The 19,921-nt window shown below is 41.3% G+C and overlaps 1 protein-coding gene across 2 annotated transcripts in view; it reads right to left on the bottom strand.

Annotated features, from left to right (window-relative positions):
* PHEX (phosphate regulating endopeptidase X-linked) overlaps positions 1 to 19,921 on the bottom strand; it is a 204,992-nt gene that overhangs the window by 102,043 nt on the left and 83,028 nt on the right. For both annotated transcript variants that reach the window (XM_074323776.2, XM_019714582.3), the window contains exon 12: positions 13,336 to 13,437. In XM_074323776.2, coding sequence (XP_074179877.1) covers positions 13,336 to 13,437 — 102 coding nt within the window. The remainder of the gene's footprint in view (positions 1 to 13,335; positions 13,438 to 19,921) is intronic.

The raw sequence follows: 19,921 nt of genomic DNA, 5'->3' as shown, positions 1-19,921 counted from the left end.
ATAATAAAGATGTGGTATATATACAATGGAATACTACTCGGCCATAAGATAAAACAGTGCTATTTGTGACAACATGGATGAATCTTGAGATTATCATACTAAGTGAAGTAAGTCAGACAGAAAAAGTTGAGAACCATATGATTTCACTCATATGTGGGATATAAGACTAAAAGCAACAAAGGAACAAGACAAAAACTCATAGACACAGACAACAGTTTAGTGGTTACCAGAGGGTAAGGGGGGAAGGGGGTGGTAGAAGAGGATAAAGGGGGTCAAATATATGGTGATGGAAGGAGAACTGACTCTGGGTGATGAACACACAATGTGATGTATAGATGATGTATTACAGAATTGTACACTTGAAACCTATATAATTTCACTAACCAATGTCACCCCAATAAATTTAATAAAAATTTTAAATAATAATAATAATAAAGACAGGCATCAAACCTCCCCCACTCATCCCAAGAATAAAAGTAATAAATACTCTGTAGTTTTTCAAAAGCAGCAGCTGTCGGCTTTGCTCCTGGAATTTCACTCTGAGGCTATCATGGCATTTCCCAATTGCTTTCAACCCCAAATATTCACTAATATATACTGAAAATCTAAACCCTTTTACAGTGCCACATTTAAAGTATTACTGTTTGCTGATATTGTTAAAATTTTAAAATATTTATGACTCTAAATTTCATCTTTTAATATAGTTCCATTCTTCCATATTGTTCAATTAGTTCTATTCCTAGGCATTAGCATAATTTTTAAAAACTGTATGGCGTGGTCATACACTAGCTAGCCACTTATTTATATTCAATACTGAGAAGGAACACTGCAGAAATTTTCAGAAACCATAAAGTATATGTTACACGTACGTCCACTGACATGCCCCTTACAGATGATAATTCACATCAACATCTCACCCATATTTCTGCAAATTTGCTTATTACCGGAACTCTGTATTTCAAGTTGGTAATGAGCCTCTCTCCTCCCCCACAACAAAAAACAGTGAATATACTGCTCATTGGTGGAAGAACTAATTAAGGTACTCTTTTATAAATTGTTTACAACAGTTTGTGGTTAAATAGAAGTCAAACATTAAAGAGGATATATTGTTGTGCCAGGTAGCAAAACCGCTGTCAGAAACAACTGGAGACATGTCAAAATTCCCTAAAGGAAGACCCTCAAATTGGCCAATATGCAACAATTTGAGCTATAAAAGAATAATGATTATAATGGATTTAAACAAATAAAAAAATAAATACATAAAATTTCCTGAGTTTATCATGATACTTAAAAAAAACTGCTTTGGCATCTTTGGAGATACTAGGGCACCAACTCACTGTAAAAAGTAATAAATACAGACATTTATATGCCTCCTTTTCAGCAGTTTATATCAGTGTAAATTATATGTCAGCATAATCAAGTGGTTGATGACAGATAATCTTTTGTAAAAAAAACAACAACAAAAACCTCCAGCTAATAAATGCAGAAAGGACAGAATTTGAAAATCGCCAGTTGCAACCCCTAATGAATTCATGTATCTATGCAATATTATCAATGACTGTGAAAACAATTAAGACAGTGGTTTTCAACCCTGCCTGCACCTTTGTATCTCCTGGGAAACATTAAAAAATGCTGACGCCTGGTCCCACCCCCAGAGAATCTGATACCATTGGTCTGGAGTGTGGCCTGAGCATTCGGGTTTTTTAAGCTCCCTGGGTGATTCTAAGGTGCGGTCAAGAAAGAGGACCACTGCTTGAGATGAAAGGTTGAGGGGGAAGTTAAAATGGAAGGATCAGGCTGATAACACCTGAACCCACTGCTAGACCTTTTCAGTGCCAGTGGGACAACCTGGCATCACGTGCCTCTTGGTGGGCTGCAACAGGAAGCACACAGCACTACCCAGGGAGCCTTCTTGCCAAAAGGAAACTGAACCTGAATCAATTTAAACCTCTAGATTCAACTACCAATTTACAGGAAATGTAAGGGATGAAAGAACCTGTTAAAAGACAACACCAGGATATAATCAGCCCAATCAAGATTGTTGAAAATTCTACCAAATGACACAATTTCTTCAACAAATAAACTTCATGGAGAAAAGGAGAGAAGGGACTCTTAAAATTTTTAAAGCCTTAGAAGATGGACCTATTAACTGCAATATGTACACCTTGCTTGGATACTGATTTGAACCAACCATTTTAAAAAAGAAACAAACATTTTTGAGATAATTACAGAAAATTACAGACAGGATACTAATTAATGAGGTATTGTTAATATTGTTGGGTATGTTAAAGGTATTATAGTTAATATTTTTAAAATCCTTGTTAGAGATACATAATGAAATGTTTATAGTAAAATGATACCTGCAATTAGTTGTAGAATGCTCAAGCATAAAAACAAGTGGGGTAGGGAGCAGATGAAATCAGAATGGCAAATATTGCTCACTGGTGAAGCTGGGTGATGAGAACCGAAGAGTTTGTTATGTACACTTATGTGCAACATTTTAAAATTTCCATAATAAAATGTTTTAAAATAGTGAACAGAGTCAAAAATAATAAAAGTCCATCTTGTACTTCCATCACAAAGGAAACAATGTAACTGGCACCATCAGCTTTTCTTTCCCAATTTTAGGAGACTATAATGGAGCATTACATTATTTGGTGTGGAGGAAATAAGAGGAGACTTGGAAAGAAAAGAACATGTCATTTACCAATGCTGAGCATTTTCTCTTTGCTAGTCACTGTACATACATTAGTTGTTTAAGCCGCCCACTCTGTGGAAAGCATAGTGTACTTATTCTCATTTCATGGGTGAGCAAACTGAGGCCCCCAGAAATGTGCACCTTGCCTGTGTGTTTGGTGGAGCCATGATTTGATTCTTAATAAGGTCTGTCCAGTAGCCAAAGAAGGGAGTGACAAGCCATGTCAGGTTCTGACCATACAAGAATGAACCAGCCAGCCATAATTCTTCCTGTTATTAGGGTTACTTCAATTCAGTAATGTATATTTTGGGGGTAGTTTTTCAATTATGAATAAACACCATGATGCTATTTCAAAAGCCCAGAAAAGACAGCAAAGACCTCACTATCAGAAAGGCTAAAAGGGGTTTGTTATTCTCTTTCTAAGACTGTAAATGGGGAAATGGATTAAAAAGGACGAGAGGATACGGTGTTACAACATGGATGAACCTAGAAAACATTATGCACAGCGAAAGAAGCCAGGCACGAAAGGCCACGTGTTGTATGATTCCATTTATGTGAAATGTCCAGAATAGGTGAATTCATAGAAACAGAAAGCAGATTGGTGGTTGCCTGGGGCTGGGGGAAGGAAAGAATGAGGAATGACTGCTTAAATGGTATGAAGTTTCCTTTTGAAAACTTCTGGGTTAATGAAAATGTTTTGGAACTACAAAGAGATGGTGGTTGCACAACATTGTGAATGTACCTAAAGCCACTGAACTGTACACTTTAAAATGGCTAATTTTATGTTATGTGAATTCATCCCAATAAAAAAAGGGGGGGGAAGGATGAGAAGGTAGGAGAGGAAAAATCTATGAAACAGAAATAATGAAGATTTGAAAGTTGTTTGGAAGAGAGACTCAAGAGGACTCGAGTGCTTCTAGTTGGCTGAGTGGGAAGATTGAGATTTCTGGTTTGGGAGGCTGACTAGCTGGCTGAACCCCATGGAATGATGTGATCTGCACTGAGGGTAACACAGGACCTTAGAAAGAATGGGAACCCAGTGAATGTTTGTTCAGTTTCATCAGGTTTTCACTTTTTAAATAGAATAACAGATTGGTAAATCAAGAAATAACCCTAAAATACAGTGTAACTGGGTTATATCAAGGCATTGCAAAATATCTTTGCCTTGCAGGCAAAAGGGAGAAATCGGATGCCAGTTCCATGGAGTTATTCAAAGTAGTACAACTGGACTAAAAATCCATTTGTTAAGCGAACTGATTAGCACCTAACAAAAAGACCTGCCAGAGAGGAGGTTATCCATGAATCTGCTCAATAGATGAATCTGGAAGGAGTCTCCAAAGGATGAGCAAATAGTTGGTTTCAGTTCCATCTTGTGAGCATGCTCATTAATAACCGAGACACACAATCAAATCAAAAAGCAGATTTACCAAATTGTGAATGAGATAGAGGTGGTAACAGTAGTTGATACACTGAATGACAGACTTGAGGTTTATAAAAGTTTTTTGAGAAGCCATTCTAAGGAATTAGTCCTGAATTTGGAGGGAAAGCTTTATACAAAAATGTTTATCGTAGTATTATCAATAATAGCACAACCTAAATACCCCCAGCTATGGAGAACTGTTTAAGTAATCTCCTGTAAAGTCACTGAAATATGCAGCATCAGTGAAAATTCTTTTACAAAGACTATGTAGTAATAGGAGAAATGTTTATAATATAAATGTTAACAGAAAAAAAAGGAATCAAATTCATATATATAGCATTATTCAAACCTATGTACAGGAGGGAAAAGTCCATGCATTAAAATGTAAGCAGTGGTTATGTTTGGATGATGGAACTAGATAGCAACACTTTTTTTTTCTACTTTTCTACTTTACTTTCCAGGTTGTATTTAATAAGCATAGATTTTTATAACAAAAACAAAAATAGAGAATATCCAGGAAAAAAAAAATATATATATATTTTATATATATATATATATATATATATACACACACACACACACACATATATACATTATATATATATATATATATATATATATATATATATATATATATATATTTAAAAGACAGAACCATGAACCAAAGCTAAATAGATTTTAGTAAGAATCAGTGATGTTCTGAGATGAGGTTTTTTTTAAAAAAATGCCAAGTTTAGGGCTGGAGCAATAGGGCTTAACAACAGTTCCTGTGAGATTTAAAAAAAAAAAAAAAAGAAGACCTAGAAATTAACTGAATGTAAATTCGTTATGAGCCAACAGTGACAGAGCTGAGGGGAAAAGATAGCCATAATGTAAACTTCATATTTCTTACTACAATTTGTATGCAAAACAAAGGCAGTAAGAATATTCCCACTGTGCTGTGTGAGTTGGACTATATCTAGAGTTGTGTTCGGCTTTGAACTTGAACTTTAAAAAAAGATGTTGAAACCTGAAGAGCAGCCAGCAGGATGAGGCACCAGAACCACAGCACGGAGCAGTGGTTCCCACACTTTGGCTGCATCAGAATCACCCTGAGGCTTATGAAAATGAAGATACCTGGATCCCCTCCCAGAGTTTCTGAGTCTACAGATCTGGGGGCCGGGGGGCAAGAATCTGCATTTTTAACTAGTTCCTATGTGATGCCAATGCTGCTGGTCTGAGGATCACCCTGTGAGACCCACTGGTATTGTGAATAAAAGCAAAGACCAGACTGCCAGGGATGGATCCCAGCTGTTCCACTTATTAGCTGTGTGACCTCAGGCAAGGTTGCTTGCCCTCTCTGTGCTTGTTTCTTCATCTGTAAAACAGAATAATTTGAACCACCTCATATAGATATTATGACTTTGAGGTAGTTAATATTTATAAAGCACTTAGAACATCTAGCCTGCCGTATAATGTTTTTTAATTTAATGAGGAACACTTACAGATGTTTCATCTGAAATAGGAAGACATTTAAACATCTTCAAATATTGGAAAGGCTTTTATGTGGAAGACATATTCTGCATGGTTCCTGGGGACAGACGTGAAATCAAAGAGTGGAAGTGACCAAGCAGCAGCCTTTGGATCTGTATCAAGAAGGCTTTTTGGCAGGTGGAGCAACAATAGAGCGGGTGGCCTGGCTGGGTTCTGAGTGTCCCAGTACTCACTCAGGGCACTCCCTGTGAGAAATGGTGAAAACGGATTCCTGTAAGGGGTAAGACAAAGCAGTCACTGAATAAACATTAGCTAGTTCTTTTTTTTTTTTTTTTTACATTAGCTAGTTCTAACACAGCCTTGGTGCAAGGGAAGTTTCACCTGTAATCACCCAGGGTTCTCCAAGTGTTGCCTCAGAACAACCGCATCACCACTGAGAACTTGTCAGAAAGGTAAATTCCTGGGCCCCACCTCAGAGCTACTGACTCAGAAACTCTAGGGGTGGGGACTGGCAACCTGTGCTTTAACAAGCCCTCCAGAGGTGTTGATACACGTCAAGTGTAAGAACCAATGACCTTATATAGCATTACACAAAGCAGTATTTCCACGAGGCTCTAGAACACTGCAACGTGATTATAGTACATTCACTCCAGTATGGCATCAGGCATAATATGCCTTCGATAAATATATGCATCAAACTCTTATACCAAATACTTGCTTTTGTGTTTAAAATATATATATATCACAAAGATAATGCTGAATTTGTTGAAAACCAGAAAATCCAAAATCCACAGAGAAAAGAAATGTACCCCTTCCCATCACCCTCCTGGCAGGGGCTGCTCACTATTAACCGCCCTGCAGGGGTGGAGGGGGGATGCGGTGTGGAGGACAGTGTTCTGACGTAGAGCATCAGAGTATCTAAGGGATGAGAGGGACCTCAGAGACCATGGTCTTAGGTCACCTACTTTCCTAACCCAGAGAAAAACACAATGACCCAGACACACACGTGGACACACACGTCTCCCTCCTCGCTCACAGGACAGCAGTTTAGAAGAAACAACTGAACATACTTGGAGAGCCTTTCTCATGCTCCAGGAACTCATTCTAAGTACTTTAGGCATATTAACTCCTGATAACAAATCTCTGAGGTAGGTACTAATGTTCCCATTTTACAGATGAGAAAACTGAGGGTCAGAGAAGTAATTTCCAAAGGGTCACGCAGCTAATAAGGGGTAGAAATTGGCTATGAGCCTTCGCAGTCTTTCTCCAGAGTCTATACAGTTAACTTCTGTACTGTACTTCCCAATGAGGCCAGTGAGGGAGAGCAGATACAAGTATGGTCTGTATGTATGTTTGAGAGAAACATGGAACCAGAGACATGGAACCAGAGAGTGCCAACAAGGTCAAGACAGTGGCACGTGTGATCCAGGGATCCAGAAGGGCATGGGGAGAAACCCTGAAACATGGTTTCCATGTGGTTTTGTCAGTCCCTGGGTGTCCCTGGGTGAGCACTGAGTAGATGCAGGAATGGGGTGACTGCATGCTTAAGCCGTTATGCAGAAAGGCTTGAATCTGTAACAGGCAAGGGCAGGAGACAGCCCTTCCTTTTCTTCTACAAAACAATTGAAAAGGAATGGGTGAGAAGAAGCAGGAGTGAAGGTACCAAAGGAAAGTAATGGCTAGATGCAGAGGTGTTGGCATTAGGAAGGCAAAGAAGAGCCTTGCTCACAAGCCGTGGGGACACAGGCAGAGTGGGCATGCCCTCGCTCAGGGGGCCCCACACAGTGTGTTGGGTTCCTTAGAGGCTGCTTCCCCTAGACTCCCAGGATCACTTTGTGTGTCTGTCACATTAACTAACACTTCTCCCCATCTGCCTGGCGTCCACGTCAGTGCTGTGCTCTCCTGGGAGTGTGACAGCCCCTGCATGAAAGGGACTGCAGCTGATCATCTTTGAATGTGTAGCTCCTGCTATGCTGTCAGTGCTGGAAATGTTTGCAGAACTGAATTTGCTGAAGTGGTGCTGGCATCCAGATGCAGTCAAATGTGTTGTCACCTTAAGGAGAAGAACAACAGAAAGAGTGCATACCCCAGGGGCGATGTCCTAGTTGGGGAGCCCCCAGGAGTCAACCCCGAGACAAGGATTCAAGCGCAAGCAGTTCATTTGGGAGGTGAAAGCAACACCAAAACTGGTAGGGGAATGGGGGAAAGTGAGCGGAAAAAGGCAGACAGTCAACAAAGGGTATCTTATCGAGCCAGATGTCAGTGTGAACAGCTGGAGCTTACCCCACTAGGGAAACTCCAGGAGTCTGTGTAGAACACACACAAGGGAGGAGGGGGCTAGGGCACATACACGACAACCACCATCAATTGTTGGATGTGCTCATTCCCCAGACCTTTGGGCCCTTTGTGTGAGTGGCAAAGCAGACTCCAGCAGGAAGAGGAGGCTCTTGGGCAAAATGCAGGTGCCAGCAGCTGGAAGTCAGATAAGTGTGCAGTGAAAGCGTAATGGCAAGGGCAGTGGGCCTCAAACCTGAGCAGCATCAGAATCATGCAGAGGGCTTATTAAAACACAGATCGTGGGGCCCTACTCCCAGAGCGCAACAGGTCTGGGGAGAGGCCCACGAATCTGAATCTCTAACAAGTCCTCAGGTGAGGCAGCTGCTGCTGGTCTGGAAGCACACCTTGAAAACCACTGGGCTCGGGATACGGGCAGGGCACCGACAGGGTTAATACAGACTGGATACCTGGGGGAAATCTAATACCTAGGGTTGGGCAAAGCTTAAAGATGAAGGAAACCAGAATGTCACCCCAAAATATGTCTTTGTGAAATTAAACAAAAAAATCATTTTGAGCTGAAGGCAACTGAGAAGCAGCAGATAAAAAAAAAAACAAAGGGGCACCCGGATGGCTCAGTTGGTTAGAGTGCGAGCTCTCAACAACAAGGTCGCCGGTTCAATTCCCACATGGGATGGTGGGCTCTGCCCCCTGTAACTAAAGATTGAAAACAGCAACTGGACTTGGAGCTGAGCTGCACCCTGCACAATTAGATTGAAGGACAACGACTTGGAGCTGATGGGCCCTGGAAAAACACACTGTTCCCCAATATTCCTCAATTAAAAATTAATTAATTAATTAATTAAAAAGCAATTTTAATGCCAAAAAAATAAGGAAAAGAAAGAAAAGAAAAAGCTCCCACCCTCCTCCAATTTGCCTAAAATCAGGACATAAATTTTCAAAGTTGTCCCTCCTACCCTCTCTACCAGGAAGGACAAAGGTGAGTCACCAGAGACAACTTTAGACCCTAGCAGCATGGAGATAGTACCAGAGGAATCTACACAACAAACTTCACTAACTAGCCTGTACCTACCATTAGTTTCCCATATATTTACCTTCCCACAATCTGCAGCCCTTGGAAGTCTAAAACCGCTTTCCTCTGTCTTATCATTTCTTTAAAAATATATTGTTCTTTATCAAAGATGCCACACAAGCTGGAGTTCTAAGCTACCTCTTTGAGTTACTCATTTCTGAGTTTCTCTCATTTATGTATGATATACATGTTAATAAACTTCTGCTTGTTTTTCTCTTGTTAATCTATCTTTTGTTTGTGACAGGGGGCCCAGTCAAGAACTTAGAAAGTTAGAAGGAAAGATTCCTCCCCAACAGAGACAAAGCCAAAGAGGTGAGCTACACTTTTGTTAGGACCCTCTATAGAGAATTTCTTCCCACCTCACCCAAAGCCCGTGCCCAGGAGTCACATGCCTATGGAGATGGGACCACGTAGCAGACTTCTCCGGAACTCTCTGCACCTGCTATGGCCAAGGTTAAGGCCACTCACAGCATCCTGAGGATGCTGCCACCTTAGGAGTTCCATCTGGGTCTTTTTCGCTGGGGGTGGCCTGGCAAGCATAGGTCCCAGGGGCAAAGAGCACAAACAAATTTTTCAGAAAGGATCCAGCTTTTGGCTACAGCATCCCATCCAGCTGGAGACCAACCGAGTTCAGGAAGCTGCTCCTCCTGATTTGACACAGCTCGCCAGCAGAAGGCCTGCTCCCGCTGCCAGGGCAGCCAAAGGCAGCACTGTGTCCCTTCCTGATAGGCCTCAGAATCATTATATAGTGACCTTGAGATCCTCCTGCTCTGTTCTGGAAAAGGCAAAGCTTCCAGAAGACACCCCCAAAATAATCTGTCACACCTTTACACTCATTCAACATCTATGATAACCAGGAAAATAACAGGCCTCCTGTCCTTTGCTGCTTGTGTAGAGTAAGAGTACATGCTTGCAGGGAACACAGAATCCTAAATAAAAAGTGGTGCTTATCTCACCACACTAAATTTCCACTAGAAATTTACATTGTCAGTTTCACAACACAAAACCACCCGTGACCTCTTAAGAAATGAGAGGGGAAAGGCCGGGAGACAGGCAGAGACAACAAATTTACCCTTCATGGGAGCAGAGGCATTCTTGTTTATCTTTTATGGTGATCACTCCTAGCAAAGAACGCAACAAAGCCACATCCCCACACTTCCATGTAAGACCTAGGTCACTGCCACAAAAGCCAAGGCGTCAGGCCTCAGCCCGCTGCAGGTACCTGGATGGACCCTCCCCATTCAGGAGACCAGTCACTAGGGAATGCTGAGGTCAACACTCCTTAGGAGGTACTGTAATTAGTTGCAGTCCAGAGCTGAACTGTACGGCAGAGAAAAGCTTCTCCCCTTCGCAAAGCAGAACATTTTTCCAGCTTTCCCAATGGGTTGCCAAGTGACTCAGCATTGGCCGGTGTGGGCACTATTATTGATGAGAAATCTTCCGCCTGGGTGATATACTGCATACAACACATGCCCAAAGAACAGTGCCAAGTCATACCAGGAAGAGCAGGCAAATTATTCACCTCCACTTCCAATGTAGGCAAATTGTGTCTTAATGCAGGGGCTACTCAATATCAGAAAGACAAAGCCCTAAGATCATCAGAGATTGCCTTCTAAGATTCAAGGAATTATTAGGCAGAGCGTCTCCTTTCTTGTTGACTATTAAAAGGCAATCAAATCGAGGACAGCAGAGAAAAAGGGCAAGAAAAAAAATGATAATTTTTCAAAAACAACCCCAGAGCAGAAAGCTGCATAAAAGCCTTCAGCTCCCTGTATCTTGTCTTTGTGAGTACTACGAGCTCCATCCAGAGGTCATTTTCAGAACTGCATATTCATTTAATTTAGAAAAAGAAAATCTTCATCTTCTAGGGTACAGGGCCCCACCTGCCTTAGGGAACTGCTGGAGATTCTTGGACAACATTCCCTCTTTCCCTCTTTCTTGCCTTTCATTAAAGGAACTGCTCTGAACTCTGAAATACAGAGGGATCTCAGGGAACCTAGTGAGATCCAGCAGAACAACTACCTTTGATATTTGCACTCCTGGCAGATTGAACTCACCTCAAAGAAACCGGAGTGTTCAAAGAATACAGCAGGTCCTCAAATATCACCATTTCATTCAATGTCATTTTATTATAATGTCGATGAGATGCCATAGGAATTTAACTCTTGTTTATATAAATTAGCCTACGGTAAATGGTTTCGTTATATGTTGTTTTGCTTCAAGTCGCAGAATCTACTGACCTTAAGTGAGGACTTACAGTACTTTTAGAAGAAAAACTGAGGACTCTCACTGAAATAAAATGCAAGACTGGAAAGCAACTCGGGGGCAAAAAGGAGTGTGTCTAATATTAGAAGGACTGAGAATAATCCTCCTTCGAGGACTCATGGGCCACTTGCCTAGAAGGCCCAACTGGAAGGCACCCACTCCCTTATGCAACTCAGAAGATTTCCCTGAATCAATCACCAGCCATTCTTCCCAAAGAACTGACTGCAGTGCCCAGAACAGTCCCCTGGTATTCACCCATTCATAACAGCAACAGGCACACAGTCCTCACCACCGCACCCCACCCTCCACGCCAATGGCCCTTGTCCACAAGGGGTCAGGCGAGGATCAAGAGCTCCCAATGAACGGAGCTCTCAACTTCCCAGTACAAGACGCATTCGTTCCAGATATCATAAGCTAGCCTGGCAAGTAAATGAGGACTTCAAGACAAACAACAACATGTTGGTGCCGAAAGTTTCATCTAGCATGTGGAGAGCTTCTCATCACAGCCCGCATGCTCCTGCCTTCATCAGCTTGCGCCTTACATGACTTAAGACAGCTCTGACAGATTCTGAAGGTGGAAAACAATCAGACTTACCTTTTGTCTTCCTCCAACACCTCCCACCCCCTGTCGCCCAAGTTCTTTCTTCACTGTAAACACTGAACAGCCTTTTCATGTCTATTGACAAAAATATCTATGGCAATGTTTATCCATCTCAGGAGTATTAAAGCTCTAGAAAATATCCTTGCTTAACCTCTGTACGTTCTCATTTCAACAAGGCTAAGCATTCCCAGAATGCTGCCATTTTTTAAAAATAGACATTATTTTTTTAGAGTAGTCTGGGGTTCACAGCAACATTGAACGGAAAGTTCAGATATCTCCCATACACCCCCACACATGCACAGCCTCTCTGACTGACAACACCCCTTCGCCAGAGTGGGACATTCCTTACAACAGATGAACCCACACTGACACATCATCATCACCCAGAGTGCATAGGTTACATGAGTATTCACTCTTGGTCTTGTACATTCTATGGGTTTGGACAAATGTATAATGACACGTATCCTAAAAAATCCTCTCCCTCTTTGTTTATTGACCATAAGGCAAAACTATCTGCACTCAGCATGACTCAATATGACTGAGCTGTATTCTCCAGGCCTGCCTAGCGATAAGAATCACCAGGGAGACTGGTTTTCACAAAATGTTCAGGCTGCACCCTTGATTCACTAAGTCAGACCTTGTTGGGGAGGGGCCCAGAAAGCTATAGAGCATCCAGGCACCCCACATGATTGCTATCATCAAGAATACATTTCTAAAGAAGAGATGCCCCTAATTTCAGAGTCACCAAGCTGCAGAGCAGCTCCATTAAGAATGCAGAACGTGTTCCCTACACACTTGAGTTCCGGCTCCATCAGAAGACCTACAGTTCAAGATGGGTCCCAGTCTTTATTTTTCCACAGCATGGCTGCTAACACTTTCCTCACTTACTCCCTTGTTGCATAGTACCAGAAAGTTTTACAAGGCCTAACAAGCGTCCAGCTATATTAGGAAATATTTTTGTATTTCTACACAGTGATCTACCACTGGTCTACAGTTTATAAGCATGCTATTCGGATCATTTGTGCAAAATGATGAGTTAGAAAGTAAATCTTCCTGGTTACAGGAAAGGATTTGCCTGGGGACATTTGCACACATCATGCACAGAGCAGGACACACAACCAATATGGGTTTTTCTTCTTTGCGCCTTGAGGGCTCTTCTGCCAACTGCTCCCCAAGGATCCCCACCGCTCTGCATTCTGCCACAGCCAATGAGGGTTTATGGCAAAATTCGCTGGGCAGCAAGCCATGTGGCTCTTCCAGATGGCAATTAGGAGAGAACGAAAGGCTGAATTACAAGGTGTTTGAAAATGCGGTTCGCAAAAGAAGTCAGATCTTATTTTCTCTTACCTGCTGGTGATGAAATCTATGTATTCATCCAAAAACAGACCGCTAACTCTGGGGTCATTCGGAGTCAACAGCTCAGTCAATATAAACTACACAATGTCCAGCATGAAAATCCATTAAACCAAAAGTTGGGGTTTTGTGTTTTTTTCATCAGAAGGAATCCTTACCTTTTCTTTGGCTTTCCTTTTGGTCCCTGCATCCATCCACTCATTTTCTTTCTCCAGCATGTCAATAAAGGCCCAGCGAACACCCTCAATCAATTCCTCCATCTACAAAAAATACCCAAAGAGACAGTTCAAAGGAAGCTTCAGGCAAGGTTTTCTGGGCCACAAGAAATAGTTCAATGTGAAACATGGTGGGAAAGGGATTCCTTTCAGCTTGATTCCATGCTCTGGCAACACTTCTTTTCCCAGGAAAAAGCTGCCCCCGCCTTACCACCACCACCACCACCACCACCACCACCGCTAGAAGATAACTAACCATTTCTCCCATGAGAACAATTATTAGCCCATCCTTATCAAGGTAGCAACTGATTTCACTGATTTCAATAGTTTAATAAGGCTTTAGAAGAAGCAAGCAAAGGCACGGGCTATGTATTTCAGAGAGATATTGCAGAAGAAAGTGAGTGAGCAGTTGAAAGAGATACTGCGAACAAAGCAACAGGTGGCGAGAGTTAGCACCCCAAAGGACGCTCCCCAAACATAAATCAGAGTTATGTCAGGACCCCAGTGCTTTCCAGATGTAGTGCTAGTGGCTAAACCAAATGCTTGGCTGTTCTGTCACTTTCCTGTTTTCCTCTCTTCTCCCTTGCAGCCCAGAAAAGCTTTATGTTATTTCAAATCTGAAATGGCAGGTGTAACAGGGACTGCTACGGAAAGGCTATCTTCTGAAAGGACCCGAGTGTTTCAACAGTGAGACCACACCCCACAGGGATGATGGCTTTGCCCGGGCTTTTATTCCAGCATCTGTTTGTCAATCAGAAGACTGAGGGGACAGATTCTAACACTTAACTTCAGAGGCCCACACGGAACAGTTTGGTGAGGTCCTGGCTGTTTACCGGTATAAACCTCTCGAAATTCCATTCGTCTACAGAGATGCCTCGGTTTTCTTCATGGGACACTCAAGAAAGAATAAATACTGGGTATGGCACCAGAATTAGAATTTTCATTTGCGAGTATAGGGTTGTAAATCCATTTTTAGCATTAATTCTAGAAGGAAAAAAGTTTAGATGTTTTCTTGGTTCTATAATGAATTGTCGGCACAAAGCTCAAAATAATTTTTTTCTGTTTAATAAGTTTTCAGCTATGTTTTCAGTTCAATAACAGTTGTAAGGGAACCAGAGCTGTAAATCAGTGGGCTGGGTTCCACCGTATGTAAATAAGAACAAACAGCAGATGGAAAGGGTGGGGGGGAGGGGAACTTCACAGCTATTTCTTCCCAATTTAGTAAAAACATTAAAAGAGGAGAAATCTCGACTTGGGATCGGAGCTTGATAAAAACATGAAATTATAGAAGAGCAAAGACTGTTTAAAATTATTAAGTCAGTGCTTCTCAACCTTGTATGTACACTGGGATCTTTGGGGGGAGCTTTAAACAATCCTGAGGCCTGGGCATCAGGATGCAGATGGCATTGGTCTGAGGGCAGCCAGGGCATGGGGCGTTTTAAAAGCTCCCAGGCGATTCTAATGTACATGAGGGCGGACACCCACTGTTCTAGCAGAAGCGACTTGTTTTACAGAGAAGGAAATAAAAGTCAAGGGAATCCAGGATCTGTTCCAGTTCTTACAGCTAGGGAGGGTCAGAGACAGGACCCCACCACAGAGCTAAATGACAGTCATGAGCTCAGAACTCCTAGGAACAACAGAGGTATCCCTCATAAATCAGAGGAAAATGCTAGGGAAGTAGAAAGGACCCAACAGAGAGATGCAGAAGTGAACATTTCAAACAGAAAACCCATACAAGGAGGGTGTTAAAACGACAAGGAAATCTCGAGGGACTAGAACTTTTGCCTGTGCAGTAACTGGCACCCCTAAGTGTTTATGACCTCATTATGCAGCAATACACACCAGCCAGCCCATCACCTTCACATAAAAAGAGAAACAATATCTTCCCAAACTAGAGAGAGGCAACCAGGATATAAAGAAGTAGATGGATCGATTTGAGAGAAATTCGGTAACCAAATCAATGGAACCACGTGATTAATTTGTATTGTATGTGGGGGCGGCGGTGAGGGAAATGGGGAGAGTCAGATTAATTCCCAGGCTTCCGGTGCAGGTAACTAAGAGGACGCTGCTGCCATTTTCTAAGGTTGGGAATGTGGGAAGAGAAAGGGTTGGGGACAGAGGCCAGACATCAGTGAGATGAAGAGTGCATGGGAAGTGGAGACAGCAAGTCTGGAGAGAGAACAAAGACAGAATAGAAGTGGATACAGGGTTAAGAGAGGGGTCTGAGGGTTTGGGGTTTTGGTTGTGTGCACGTTTGCTGCTGCTGCTGCTGTTATAGCTGTTGACCATATAAGAGATCTGTTTAAATATCCATGGAAACTCAATAAGAAAATAAGCAACCTGATTTTAAAATGGGCCAAAGACACCTCACCAAAGAAGACATACAGATGGGAAATAAGCCTGTGAAAAGATGCTCCACACCATATGTCATCAGGGAAATGCAAACTACAACAATGAGATACCACTTCACACCTAATAGAATGGCCAAAATCCAGAACACTGATGATGCTAAAAGCTGACGAGGATGTAAAGCAACAGGAACTGTCAGTCAGGAGAGTGCAAATGGCACATCCGTTTTGGAAAACAGTTTAACAGTTTCTTACAAAACTAAACATACTCTTATCGCATGGTCCAGCAATCATCCTCCTTGATATTTCCCTAAATGAGTTGAAAACTGTTCACACGAAAACCTGCACATGGATGTTTATAGCAAGTTTATTCATAACTGCCAATACTTGGATACAACCAAGATGTCCTTCAGTAAGTGATTGGATAAATAAACTGTGGTACATCTAGACAATGGAATACTATTCAGTACTAAAAAGAATGCGCTATCAAGCCATGAGAAGACATGGAGGAACCTTAAGTGCGTATTACTAAGTGAAACAAACCAATCTGAAAAGGCTACGTATTATATGATTCCACTATTTGACATTCTGGAAAAGGTAAAACTATGGAAACAATAAAAAGATCAGTGGTTCCCAGGGGTGGGAGTGGGGAGATGAATGGACACAGCACAGAGGATGTTTAAGGCAGTGAAATTACTCTGTATGAGATTATAATGATGGAGACTCACCTTTGGGAAACAAATGTACCATCCTGGTGAGTGACGCTGATAGTCGTGAAGACTGCATGTATGGGGTCACAGGGGATATAAGAAATGTTTCTACATTCCTCTAAATTTTGTTGTAAACCTAAAACTGCTCTAAGAAAATAAAATCTTTTTAAAATATGGAAAAAACGGAGTGATGGAAAGAATCCAGTGAGGAGAAAGACGCTGAAAATGTGTGAGAGAAAACAGACATGAATGGTCCCTGAGAGGGCAAAGGGGGATGGGATCCAGAGAATACAGTTGACCCTTGAACAACACGGGTTTAAACTGCATGGATCCACATATATGTGAATTTTTAAATACAACACAGGTTTGAACTGGGGGGTCCACTTATACGTGGATTTTTAAATCCACGTATAAGTGAACCCATGCATTCCAAATCCGTGTTGTTCAAGGGTCAACTGTATTTTCAATCCACAGTTGGGAATCTGCATATTGGAGGGCCAAGTAGCAGTTACATGGATTCTCGACTGTGTGTGTGTGGGGGGGGGTTGGTACTCCCAACTCCCCCATTCTTCAAGGGTCAACTATATACATGGAAGGATTCACCTTAGACATGAGACAGAATTATGAGAGGGAAGAAGGATAAAATGATTGACAGGGATGCAGAAGAATCTATAGATTAGATGGTAGAAGGTTGAGAGTCTGAGCATAATGGCATGTCTTTTGTTCACGAAATAGGAGCAAGATCTTCTGCTAAAAGGGAGGTTTCTCTAAAGTTTAATTTCTTTACACACTGATATGTGCATGGACATATTGGTAGGGAGAGGGATATTTACAGATAAGGACAAAGAGATCAATGAAAGTTTCCTCTCAATACCCTAACCAACACATAGTAATAACAGAAAGCACCTAAAGAATACACCGAAAGCAGAACACATCCCAGGAAAATATTTATTTGGAATAAGGAGTACAAAAACTAATTTGCTTTCATTATGATGTAAAACAAATTAATTAAATAAAACAAAATAAGCACTCTCCAAGCCAAAGAGATCTTTGGCAAATACGTATTTGGGGATTTTTGGATTTCCACGGTGAATCTCAAGGTCATGTTGCCCCTATTCTCTCTGGAGCATTTTTATGAAGTATGTACTTATTAAAATGGGATGAGTGCTTCCATATACTTCTCTCTAAGTAGCTTGGTTTCATAGGACTCCCCCTGGCCATTCCTGGACGTTATAATTACTATCAAATTCATTAACATTTTAAGTATTTTGCATAGGTTTTCAAAGCTCCCTGTCTGTACCGTCATGCCAAATGGAAATAGAAAGAGGCAAAAAGAATTCAGCCTATTACCAGGATGAAGAATGACAAATAGTTGACTCACATGCACTTCCTCTTCTTTTCCTTCTTGCTCCTCTCCCCTGTGTCTTCCCTAAATCCATGCTTTGGTAACTCAGTATCTTTGCGACCCTCTTAACAGATGCCGAAACCCATGTGGTAATCACTCCATCTTTGCTTCTCCACGAGCCTCAGATGGTCTCTGCCCTAGTCTTCTCAGGTGCCACTACTCCCCACCCCAGGTCTTAACGCAGGTTCTCAGCTTTTTTCTTTTATACAGACTTTACAGACTTATTATATAACATTTTCTGTGAAATGGTGCTGAACTACCTCAGCAGATTCCGAGAACCAGAAAAATCTTTGAAGGTAATTAATGTCATTGGTTGGCATGTTAATGCAAATAAGAGAAATAATGATTTTTAGCATGCTGGAACTATGAAGATAAATCACTGAACACTTCTGATTTTTATCTTTAGACTACTCTACAGCATCACATAAAAACATCGCCTTCAGTCAAGTCATGTCCCCTGAGGCAGCAAAAGCCTACTATAATTTTAAAATTTAAAAAAGAGATAAATATTTCTTCATCAAACCTTGACCTAATGCCCCAACCAGGCAACATATAACATTAATAGAAATCACTTCAAGTAGAAGTCATAGAGTGAAGTTTTCTATTGAAAATATTTATTTACAGTCAAAAATCAAAATGTAACATATTAAAATTAACTTATTATGATAAAAATCGGCCACATTCAGGATAAAGGCCATCCAGGAAAAGCAGCATTTTGTTAAGTATCTATTTATTTCAGATTTTATGGATCTACACTGGAAATACAGTTCATTTGATTGGTCTATGGGCAGTTGTTGGTTCTTTTCCTCAACCAGTGCTATTTAAAAGTGGGTTCCCCTTTTCATTCTTTGCACCCCAGGATTTTACCCATAGTGTTTTACATCAAACACCAGGCACTGCTGAGTCATACATGCATATGCATGCACCTGTTACCCTCCATCAAAGGGTTTTTTAAATGAGGTTCCCCTATCTTAGTAAATTACAAATTGTCTCACCTGTTCCTCTTTTGATCTCTATCCTTTCTCCCATCACATGGACATAAGAACTTTGTGTTTTTCATTAATTGGTCAAGATGTTTCAATTAATGCATTTGAATGGACATATGCCAATACAGGTATACCTCATTTTATTGCACTTCACTTTACTGTGCCACACAATTTTGCGTTTTCGTCAATATTATCAAAAGACCCTCCACCAGCAAAAAGACTGTGACTTACTGAAGACTCAAGTGATGATTAGCATGTTTTTTAGACATAATGTGACTGCACACTTAATGGGCTACAGGATAGTGTAAATATAACATAGGCATTGGGAAATAAAAAAAATTGTGTGACTTGCTTTGTTGAGATATTCGCTTTATATATCAGTGGCCTGGAACCAACCCCAATACCTCTGAGGTATGCCTGTATTGCTTTGAGAAGGAGTCAGATCACCCCAAACATCAGCTCTAGTTTCCTTCAAAGGTTTGTCTCTGGCAATGGCCAACTCAGATCCTACCTCATGTATATGAATCCCAAACACTTAAACCCACACTTTCAGTCCCATCTCTGAGTTCTTGTTAGGCTTATAATCAGAAATAGGTGTGTGTATAACTGCCATTTATGTTTATTTGGTTTGCCCAACAAGATCTGCAAGATTTAAGAACAGGAACCATGATTTAGACCAAATGAGATCATGGATATGTAAGCAATCTGAGAAGCTGGTGAAGGGCAGCAGAATATGTTGCCCCGAAATATGCCTCTTTGGCATAAGATTACCTTGAGCTGGTTATTTTTAACAAAGAGCAGCTATGGGAGCTCTAAAAACACAGTAGAAGTTACCCTCTGGTAAGAGACATGTACATTTATAAGGGAACTCTCCATTTGTAAGGGTGTCTCCCTCTCTGTACCAGGAAGAGGAGGATGACGGTAAATATTGGGAGATGCTTATCAGTGGAGAAGGGAGGACTTCACTCTGCATAACAACCTGACCTTGTTCACTGTGCTTTGCCTGGTCACCTCCCATAACTGGCTCCCCCTCCCCCATATCTTCTTTTGTCTTTAGCTGAAGATGGTATTTAAGGTGGT

The sequence above is a fragment of the Rhinolophus sinicus genome, chromosome 18 (genome assembly GCF_057876585.1).
Source record: "Rhinolophus sinicus isolate RSI-liver-muscle chromosome 18, RSI-T2T, whole genome shotgun sequence".
Lineage (NCBI taxonomy): Eukaryota > Metazoa > Chordata > Mammalia > Chiroptera > Rhinolophidae > Rhinolophus > Rhinolophus sinicus.
The sequence above is the reverse complement of the archived record's forward strand: the minus strand, read 5'-3'. Positions and strand labels throughout refer to the sequence as shown.